Below are 11242 nucleotides of genomic sequence, written 5' to 3' on the forward strand. Positions count from 1 at the left end.
TTTTTTAGACCAATTCACATCCAGCCTAATCACTGAATACCTCAACAAACTCCTTTGGTTTAAAATAAAAACACGTTTCACCTGTTACTGCCAATGGTTTCATGGTACAGATGTTTTCCTGTTTTTGCACCTTATCATAAACAAAACATTAAAGAACAATCAGAACATCATTTGGCATTTTGTACATAATCAAAAGTCTTTCGCACACACAAATCCCACCACCAACACCACAAAAAACACCTGTGCAGCTAGCGGAGAAGAGTGAGTTAGTTGTTACTGAACTACACTGTGAGTGATCCGACCTACAACCTGATGTGCTATTAATTTAGTGTTAAAATGCACCTAAATTAGTGTGAAGGACAGAACCCGCCACTGGTTAGAGAATCTTAAAAGGAAAGCAAAGAGGTCTGAGGCATCTCGTCCCTTTGCTTTGCATCCAGAAGTAGAGGCGTGCAGGGTGAACCGCCACCAGATGGAGTTTACTATGAGTGGAGGAGGATGACAATAATCAGACGAGAGGAAGGAGGTAGAAGAGGTTTCTGATTTAGAGGATCCACAGGAGTTGAGGCCACTCCGTGTAGCCTTCCTACCTGGCTGCTGCTGACATGGTGACTTGATTGTAGGTGACTTGGTGACCTTGACAGATTTAACCCCCCGGCTAGAGGTCTGGACCCCTGGTTTACACCCACCAAGGTTAGCCTGAGGACAGGACCGGTCCTGGTTTTGGCCTTGACCACGGTGCAAAGATGAGCCCTCAATGCGCTGCTTCATCTCTGAAGACAACAAACGCCCCTTGTGCATCCACTCCTGCATCTTGTTGACAGTGACACCATGCCCCTTGTTGACAGAGTTGTTGCCCAGTGCTCGGGCTTCAGTCAGCTCTTGCTTGTTGTCAAGACCCTGATGTGTCGATGCATCGGCGTTGCTGTCTGTAGAACCTGTCAGGCTGTTGACCGAGCCGCTGCTCTCATTGAGCTGCCCGCCACGGTCTTCATCACCACCAGCATCCTGTAGCAGCTCATCACTGCTGATGGCATCATAAAGCACCCCAGGTTCTGACAGCTCACCCACTCCTGTGACTTTACCCCCTTCAGCCTCATTTGTCTCTGTAGCCCCGTTATCACCAGGGTCCTGAACAGAGAGTAAGGGTCCACCTTGATACCTGATAGCTCCGTCACTGGCAGAGCGCAGTAATGTGGGTCTTATCTTAGTAAAGGACAGGTTCACCATACTCTTACTATTCAGCCTGCCTTTGAGGCCTGACTCAAGGTTCCCACTGAGGCAAAGCAGGAGTGAGTCAGTGTCAGACACCTGCTGAGGGCTGTGGTCCCCTCCAGAGGACCAGGAGTCACTGTCCATGTTTTTGGCAGACAACCTTGAGCACAGGCTATCCCTGGACTGGCTACTACTACAGGAGGAGGTGGCCTGCTGCTCAGTTAAACCGCCACTAATCTGTTGGGCATCCAGGTTGATATCATTCATAGCATTGATAAGAAGGTAATAAGCTTCTTTCAGCTGGTTCCTAAGCCTGTCTGTTTCCTGGGCACTGCTACTGTCATCCAGCTGTCCTTTATCCTGCCCAGACAGTGGCAGCTCTGCAACCTCTGCTCTATCACCATCATTTTTTGCTCGAATAGTTTCATAAAAAGGCAGAATTTCATTATCATAGTAATCCTCATCCTCACTATCTAAATCGTACCTAAGTGACCCCTCTGTGGCGCACAGGGATGCCATGTTAATGTCGCATATTTCTAACTCTGTGGGGAAAAACGTCGGGCTCTGCAGACCGCCTGCAGTCCCTCTAATGTCCCCTGCATACTCAGGCCCATAACTCTCAACATTTCTGATTAAAATGTTTTCTTCCGTGGTTCTTGACGTACCGTTTGGATACACAGGTGCCGCGCGAACTGGCGAGCTCCTCTCCAAACTGTGGTTGTTGTCAAACCTCCAGTTGGCGTTATGTTCATTGACAGCCTCTACAGTCCCTGCCATGTGCCGGGAGTGTCCTCTGTCCCTGGGCTCTGTCTCATCACTATCAGGAGTAGTAACCCGGTCCTGTGGTGGTTTACCGACCCCGGTATGCGGTTCTACACGTGCTCGGTGCGAAACATGATTTGAACTGTCCCCAAACCCTATTGAATCCCCAACGCTGCACTGCCGCGGGACGGAGACGAAGTGTTTTCTGTGGACATGCGGTCCTGCAAGAGTGACCGCCGCTGATAAAGTAATTTTGCCAACGGATCTGTGCACCTTGTTGGTCCTATCTCCCCCAACTACCGCGAGTCCCCCAGACTGCACTCCTCTTTGAAGTGAGACCCCCAGGAGCTCCTCATTAACCCGAACCCTGCCCCCGCTGCTCCGCTCCTGGGGACGTGCGCCGGCCAACTCTGTTGCGCGACTCTCCCGAGCTTTTACAACCCCCGCAGTTTGCACCATCTCTCCCGGGCACTCGGGAGAATCAACACAATTCTCGTACGTACTCATTCTCTCTGTAGTGCAATCCAGCCCCGTGAACAGCACTACCGGGCGAGCCTCGTCGGAGTCTCGCTGTGTTTGCAAAACTTTTTCTTTACCTTCTCGGCCCCCATTCACCGCAGCAGCAGAGCCGTATCCACCGCCGACCGTCGATGTTTTCTTGGATTTCTTCCCCCGGAATTTCGCTAGTAAAGTCCTCCGCAGAGGATCAGCCATTCCTTTCCTTTGCCCCCTATTAATTCCTCCCGGTTTCTTTCAGCACACTGGCTCCAGAAGGGAAGGACCGAGTGGATTCTCCTCGCTCGCCGCGGTCAAAGCTCGCCGGGCGGACGGGTTCCTCTCCATTCTCCGCTGTCACCTCCGCTCTGTCGCCTCACTCCCTCCTGGCCCTCTCTCTGCTTAACTGCACCACCTCTCTCTCTCTCTTGGTCTCTCTCTCCCTCCCTCCCTCTCTGCTCCACACGCACACTTTGCCCTCCTCCCGCCCTCAATCTTTTTCTCTCTCTTCCTTTCTCTCTAGCGCCTCACCTCACCTTCTCCTCGTGTTTGCGACTCAGATACTTGGAATATTTTCCTGGCTCAAAGTTCAGGGACATTGCACGTAAATAAGGCTTTACAAAACAGTATTAAAGTTTCTTTAAAAACTACCAAATGTCCAACTATATTAAGCTCGAATCTGTAGCCTATCTCTGAAGAGATTGTTGTACAGTGAAAGACAAGCAACTGAACATCATATGACTAATAATTTTATTTTCTGGATGAACCTATTAATCATTTGGCCAATGAGTTTGGGATTACTTGTTTAGTAGAACAGCCCAAAACAGTCTGGAACTATAGAATAATAACATAAAAACTTTCTGATGATAGACAAGTCCAAAGTGTTTCAGCTCTACTTTATAGATCAAGTTATGAGCCATTAATAATAACTTTTGAGTAGCCAGGTTGTGGAAAAGTCCCATTTGCTGTTATTTGTCCTCTTCATCAATAAAAGTTAATGCATTTTTAATTAGTCATCAATTCTGCAGTTAAATGTTGATAAAAATCATCATAAAGGATCATGAGTTTCTTACTTTCTTATACCCCAGTAGGTCTGCAGAAAAATGTTTGAAGAAGTCATTAATAAAATGTAAGGTAATTAAGCTTTAATAAACCATCAACTCTTCAGTTACAAAACCTTTAATATTATTAAAGTGTTATATTTCATCAAGTCTGGAGCTCTTTTCCAGAAGGTCAGAGGTCAAACGAGAAACAGCATAACTCTCATGCATGTACAGCAGTGTTTATTAAAGTGCATTGTCCCTGTCAAATAAACCAATAAATAAAACATTGGATGGTTTCTTACTGATGATTAAAAAAAATCAAAAACACAATGCAAGTGTCCTTGTACCAGCCACAATCTGGCAACCAAAAAGTTGATTTTATTTAGGTAGAACCTTCAGCTATCAAGCTCCTCTTCCGTGGAATCAGGTCCCAGTTTGGGTTTCGGGACACTGTCTCCACACCTAAGATTAGTCTTGAGACTTTCCTCTTTGCTAAAGCTTATAGTTAGTTGGAGCTATTTGCTGCTATAGGCCTAGACTGCCAGGAGACTTCCTATGATGCACTGAGCTCTTTTCTCTTCCTCTCAATCTGTATGCATTCTTATCCCATTAATGCATGTTACTTATTCGACTCCTTCCCTTTGCCATAGTTTTGTGCATACTCATCTCTTTCTGCAGGTGTTTCTGCATCTCGAGCTGTAGAGTCTAGATCTATGACTGCAAACCACCTACTGTCCCCATGTTCCTGCTCGACACCCACTGCTACAATTATTATTATTAGTCCTATTGTTACGGTTGTTCTGCTTGAAGTTTTCCTTGCCACAGTTGCAAAGTGCTTGTGCATGGTTTCACATATGTAAAAGTACAAAATATCAGCAAAATGTAAGAATCAAAAGTAAAAGTACTAATTACACATATCGCCCTCTTATTTCATCCTGTATAGGTATCATAAAGTCCTAGATGTCCCAAAACTTTATCCAACTTAATGACAATAAAACAGAAATCATTATTTTTGGCACCCAAGGTCTGCACCTATTTTACAAAAACATCTTGGATTCCTATAGCTGCAAACATCAAACCTGCAGCCAGAAATGTGGGTGTAATATTTGATAGTGACATTTCTTTTTAAAAACATGTTACAAATGTTTTTACCATTTAAGAAACATATCAAAAATCAGGTCTTTTCCCTCTTGGCCTGATCTCGAGAAGGTCATCCGTGCTTTTATTTCATCTAAGTTGAACTATTGTAATTCACTGCATTCAGAGCAAAGCCAAAAAACTATATCATGACTTCAGTTAATACAAAATGCAGCTTCTCAACTTTTAACTAACACTAGAAGACAGGATCATATCAGTCCTGTTTTAGCCTCTCTATACCTGTAAGTTTTAGAATTAATTTTAAGATTTTACCAATCATTGTAAAAGCACTTCATGGTTCTGCTCCCAGCTACATTACTGAATTGCTGCTCCACTATGAGCCAGAGTGCAGCCTCAGATCCTTGGACAAGGCTCTGTTAGCTGTTCCCAAGTGCCAGACTAAAGACTAAAGTTTACCAGGCTTTTGCAGTTAGAGCCCCTCAGCTATGGAACTCCCTGCCTGAGAACCTGAGGCTTGCAGGTTTGGTGACATCTTAAATAAACCACTTCTCAAGACATACTTTAAAAAAACAGCCTTTCATTAATTTTAATGCATCCTGCCATTTCTATCTTGTCCTATATGTAAATTTTAACTGTATGACTGTTGTGGAATCTCATTTCTTATAACTTTAGGTCATTATAAATTGCTTGATATAATTTGCCTCTGTCTTGAAATGTTTTTAATTTGTGTTTAACCATGTAAAGCACTTTGTAACTCTGTTTTGATAAGTGCTGTATAAATAAAGTTTGCTATTATATTATTATTAGTTATACAATATATTATTAAGGATGCATTAATATGTAAGCAGCATTATAAGCTGATTTTTGTATTTTTAGATTAAGCTTTTAATTTGAAAACTAACTTTAGTTGTTTAGATAATGTGGTGGAGTCAAATATATGCCTTTGAAATGTACTATAGCAGAAGTATAAAGTACTACTTTATAATTTAAGAACAGATCTTGAGTAAATGTACTTTACATTACATACATTAATGTACTTTACATTATTCCACTGTATTCCACCCATATTCCATACATTTCTGTCAGCATTTTAAAAGGTACAAATGCGTATAAAATGGCTCCAAATATCATTAGAATGTTTCCTTGTTAGTAACTTGAATCAGTTTCATACGAGGCCATTAAGTTTAGGTTGGGTGATGGTATGCATGCAGCTCCAGCCTTTCTATTGAACTTCAACACATATTTGTCCCCGAAATGTGAATTAAATTCAGTTGGAGAGCAGCGAGCAAGCACTTCAAATTACCACCTTCAATGGTAGCTGTGAAAGCATTTCAGCAAACAGCAGGGGAATATGTGCTGGACCCTCTGCAGAGAAACAAAGAGAAAAAAATGTTGCTCTCAACAAGAAACAATAAAGAGCATAGTGATTGCCTAGCAGCTCTATCAGCTCATTTCTTAGCCTTTACAAATGAGCAGGATTGTGTATGTCACGATGAATACGTCTTTTCATAGTTTCATCTTCATTATCACACACACACAAAGGTTATTTTTCATCCTCCAATGGCAACATCAACCAAAAAATTACAGTCTGCCACATGATGGATCACTACCGATTACAGGACTGACACTGATCTGAAGTGTATCTTGAGTAATCCTCTCCTCTTTGACCTTGCATCTAACCCCTGTCTCTGCTCGCAGCATAACCTGTGACTTTAAGAGCAGTGGAGACAGCAGAGAAAGGAATGAAACATACTTCACTTGAACCTTAAGCCATTTGTTTGCTGTTGCCTCTACTTGGAATGTGCAAGAGGATGAGCTGCTGAAAAGCTGCAGTGGTTGTTAGTGCGCACATGCGCTCTCTGCCTCTCTTGAAGGCACACATACAAAATACCAGCACACTCTCTCTCTCTTTGACTGAATCTGACTCCATTATAATGCTCCTGGCATAACTGTGTGTCTTTTTTCTAAGGTACAATGTCTACCCATGATTGAGGGCAGTTTTTGTCAGAGCCATTCATCGACAGGGCCCCAGCGTCCCACATTCACCCCCCTTCTCCTCCACCACCACTACCCTCAGCACAACCTGATAAGCATCTGTTATTGCTCTGCAGGAGCCGTGTAGGCCCTGACGCCTCAGCCTGCCTCCCCATCTGACTGACTAGACCCTGTCTGGGCAGTTATTCACAGGTCAAAACCTGCAGGCAGCATAGAGTGTCTTTGTATGTGAAAGAGAGAAAAAAGAAAAGGGAGAGTGAGGGGGAGAGGAGAGGGTGTTAGGGATAAGAGGTTAGATGCATCAAGGACGACATAAACCTTTGGACTGGACAGAAGTGTGACAAATAACATCTATTAGTGCAATTTTCATGCTGGAAATGTCTTGCATTCCTGAAAATGTGATCTTGCTTTATGATACCGCTTAGTATTATCTGAGGTTATATACAGCAATACATGCAGTGATTGGTTGCTCTATGTATGGGAATGGAAAACTGTGTTGTAATGAAATGTAGCTCAGCAAATTATTTGAATGTTAATTCCTTTTTTAAGCAATTTTTTTTACTTGTTGGGCTCCTTGTGCCCCCAAAGCATCACATTTTAATATTCAAATTCCTTGTTTTGTTTGACCAACAGTTCCAAACATTTTCAACAGCAAATATTCTCATTTGTGAATCCACAACTAGTGTATTTTTAACAAGTAGTTGCTGATTATTTAAATATGCACAAACTTTCCAAATGTGAATTAATATGAAGTTGAAAATAGTCCACAATAAATGTGCAATTTAATCCTGTTCCAGTAACGTTAGCTAAAAACGACAGTGCCCGGCTATTTTAGGAAATTATTTAGGCTTCTTAAAACATGAAAATATATGCTTGAGTCATTTAAGTCAACAGGCTTGGCGCTGTGTGTGATAAGGAAGTGATGTAATTGGTTTTAGTCCTTTCATAGGATTTGCTACTTTTACTTGGGTAAAGGATGTAAATACTTTGTTCACCAATGGTTACTGTCATTAGGCTATCCTTTATCTTACAAGACTTTCCTCACAAGTCCACTTGGATACACATCTTGCATCAGTGTCTGCTCACTACCAATTAAAATGTATTGTAATGTTACCAAGATCTACATAAACATAAAATAAGCGCTTGTCAGGAATTGCTCTGCATGCCGACTCTGCAATGCAGGAGAAAATGAGGAAGTTTGTTTTCCTTTTCTGTCTTTTTTTCCCTGCACCAGTCACTTGTGCCCTTTGTGAAGGCAGTGGCAGAACATCTGCTTAGCTGGCCCCCTTTCAAATGGCCCGACCACAGAGTGTATGAGGAAGAAAACTGTGTGTGTGTGACAGAGAGCGAGAAAGAATACAAATGTTTAAGTGAGTGCATGTCTGCGTGTGCACGTGAGTGTGTGTTGGGATACAGAGTTTGCAGCTGTTGGGGTTCTCCTCCTGATGGTCGCCCATTGTTCCCTCTCTCTATGTCTCTGGCTCTCTCTGTCTCTGTCCCGGACGGTTTATGGGCCTTCCCCTTTCCTCAGTGCACACCGCAACTAAATTTATGTCCTTGGACACAAGCCTTTCACAGGGTATAAATTAGGCTGGATGATTCCTGTCAGAGTAGCGTTGCCAAGTGCCTGCAGCTTTAAGTTTCAGAGTCACATTATTGTCATAGCTATTCACTCATATTTTACTATTAAAGAAAAACATCTAAAAGGAACTCTTATTGTGCTTCACTGCATTTATACCCAGTATAAATGTTGTGGATTTTTAAATTAGGTTGTGAACAATTTATCTTGATAGCCAAATTTTGTACAGAGCCTTGAAATCATTGTTAGGCTGGAAAAGCCATTTAGACAGTCATGGGACACTGTAACGCTTTAATAACATGATCCAGGCTTAATTAATCCATCTATGTACAAGTGTTATTGTAATTAAATTACGCAAAGGAAATGAGATCTGTGTGATAAGGGGACAAACATTATGACCCATCCAACCTCTGCATTATAACCAGACTATAATAAACCTATAATAAAAGGCCAACATCACTGAACTGATTATGGTAAATACAAGCATTATTTGAGTTGGTACCAGCAAACATCATATCATCTGGTCCAGAACACAGATAACCTCTTATTTCATTAGAAATAAACCTGGTTGAGATATTAACCTTAATACTGTGATTGCTCTTGCTGGCTGAAAATCTGTGAGAGGTGTATAAAGATACAAAAATAAACACCAAATAAGGCCTTCCTTACTGTAGCATCTGGAATAAAGTGTTCCTCTGAAGAACACACAGTGACTCATGGAGTCTAAATTGAGCAGTCTAAGTCAGGAAAATGATATTTCATCCATCCTTGGTTTCTGTGTGATGGTGAAACTCCATTCTGGAGTCACTTTACCACTTTTACTGACTCGTCAACTCAAACTGCTTTCAACAGACAATGTAAATATAGAAAATTAAAGCAAAGCCCTCACTAATCAAACATTTTAGGGTCTGGCAGGAAGGGCAGTGATCTTGCTATTCATGGATAGAAAAAATAATAATATGATTGGGCTGCAGCTAACGATTCTTTTTATTACTCATTATTATGATTATTAGACATATATGTTCTGTTTTGAAACCTTATTTTCATTGTTGTGGGGTAAAGACTGAAAAATAAATAAAATAACTTTAAACGATTAATTGATTATTGAGACAGATGGCAAGCAGTTTTCTAGTCGATCATTTGACTTACTGCTTCTGCCCGGACAATTATGGATTAATTTGAATTGGTCAGGAATACATTCAAACAAAATTAGTTGTGTTACAGATGAAACACATGTGCACTGAAAAAAGTAAAATACTGAGGACCTCACACAGGATCTGGAACTCACTGCACCCACTTAAGCCTGTTTGGGTAAACCACAGAACAAGGGTCGAGATAACAGAATTCACACAGATATGATCTCCTCTATTACTGAGCAGTAGCCAGGTTAGCTGACCGCCAGTGGCTGAGTTCCCCTGTTCCATTTCGTTATCAACCGACAACCTCTGACATGTTTATCATGACAAGAGGTCAGACTGCTTTTCTCTTGCTACTGCTCTCTATCATCTCTGAACTGCTAATGACTGTCTGTCTGAATCACTGTGCTGCTATTATTACACTTGCAAGCGTTAACTCTGTTTCAAGACATTGCTCAATTTCTCCCCAAATGAATTCATATGAAGAGTTACTTACACAGATTTAAATAGACATTTACCTGTTGTTTTTTTTTACCAAAGTGCTAAAACTTAAGATTTCTACATTTAACATAATGTGATATATTTTCTTCAATGTACTCAGAAAGGTTCCTCAAAGTTTCCAGTTTTGGTGGAGGCAAACCCAAAAACATGGCGAATAATCTATCATTTGCCCAAAAAAATAAATAACACACACTTTTAGAGTTTAGACTTTTTATTAATTTTATGATAGAAATAGACAAATTAGTATGTACGAGAAACTATTTACATGAACATGAGCAAGATTTGTTTTCAAAACAAAGTGTGTGATTAAAAGTGTGATTTTCTTTGGATTGGTTTCTCCAATCCTAAATTTGTGATTACCATTATTTTATAATTTGTCGTCCCAAGTTCTGAATTGTCATCTGCAGCTTGTGTCTCGGTCCAATTCTGTTCTTTTCTGAAGATCAGATGAAAGCTTACAGATGTTCTTGGGTGGTACAGAGGAATGGAACTCGTTCTTCAAACAAGGGGGATCGTTTGGAAATATTCCGCTGCAATCAGTGGCCAGTACCACAATGTTTTTGTAAATCATAATATTATGTTACCGTCTCACCATCGTTTGGAAAAATTGACTCGCTCAAGATGAGACCAAGAGAGAAGAACCTGCAATTCTTCTAAATCTATGTTTTCCTATAAAAAAAGACATGATTTCAACATAATACCAAACACAGACAGTTATACTCTTAATATTGTTATCTTAAGCGAAAGCTCAAATGACAGGTTAGAGTTATCTGTCTCAAGCTCCACAGAGGTTTTCTTTTCTGCTGAACATCTGTTTCGCACCATCGGCATGATCTGCTGGTGTGAAAAACAACTGTTTGCCTCTAGAAAACATCCAAGGATGAGTGAAGAGAAGACAAGTCAGTGTGTGTTGACAAAAACCCTTAGTGCTGTACTATATGCAACAAGATCAATTCATAAATTCTGATTTTAGTGCCAGTCTAGTGGCATGGCTTTATGTATGTATGTATGTATGTATTGTAGGCCTAATTAAGATGTGTCAGTTGGTGTAATACTTTTATCCAGACTGAAGTATATCAGCATTAGATGGATTGCCTTGAAATGGTGTACTGACATTCATGGTTCTGAGATGATGATTCAATGACTTTAGTGATTCCATGACTTTTCCTGTATAGTGCAAGGTTGAGATTGTTGGTTTTGAATTAAATACACTGACAACTACTGAATGGACCGTCATGAAATTTGCTAAGACATCCATGTAGGAATTCAGTAGCCTATAAGATAAATTTGACTGCCTTTTTTATCTGTCCAATACTACTGTTTATGACAAAATACCTGCAAAAACCAAGACATTCCCATCTGCCTCAGCTCCACAGCTTTGCAATAGTGTGTTTAGTGCTAATTAGCAAATGCATGCT

The 11242-nt window shown here is 41.0% G+C and overlaps 1 protein-coding gene across 3 annotated transcripts in view; it reads right to left on the reverse strand.

Annotated features, from left to right (window-relative positions):
- Nucleotides 1-2892, reverse strand: part of syde2 (synapse defective 1, Rho GTPase, homolog 2 (C. elegans)) — a 45283-nt gene extending 42391 nt beyond the window's left edge. Inside the window, exon 1 of one of the 3 annotated variants that reach the window (XM_038715254.1) lies at nt 591-2890. In XM_038715254.1, the coding sequence (XP_038571182.1) occupies nt 591-2691 (2101 nt within the window). In that variant the 5' untranslated portion in view covers nt 2692-2890. Of the gene's footprint in view, nt 1-590 lie in introns of all 3 variants that reach the window. The other 2 variants (XM_038715256.1, XM_038715255.1) reach the window with 2 other exon arrangements.
- Between the last annotated feature and the right edge of the window lie 8350 nt (nt 2893-11242).

Source organism: Micropterus salmoides, unplaced genomic scaffold (genome assembly GCF_014851395.1).
Source record: "Micropterus salmoides isolate LMB-PRFRI ecotype aquatic unplaced genomic scaffold, ASM1485139v1 Ms_hic_scaffold_13, whole genome shotgun sequence".
Taxonomy (NCBI): domain Eukaryota; kingdom Metazoa; phylum Chordata; class Actinopteri; order Centrarchiformes; family Centrarchidae; genus Micropterus; species Micropterus salmoides.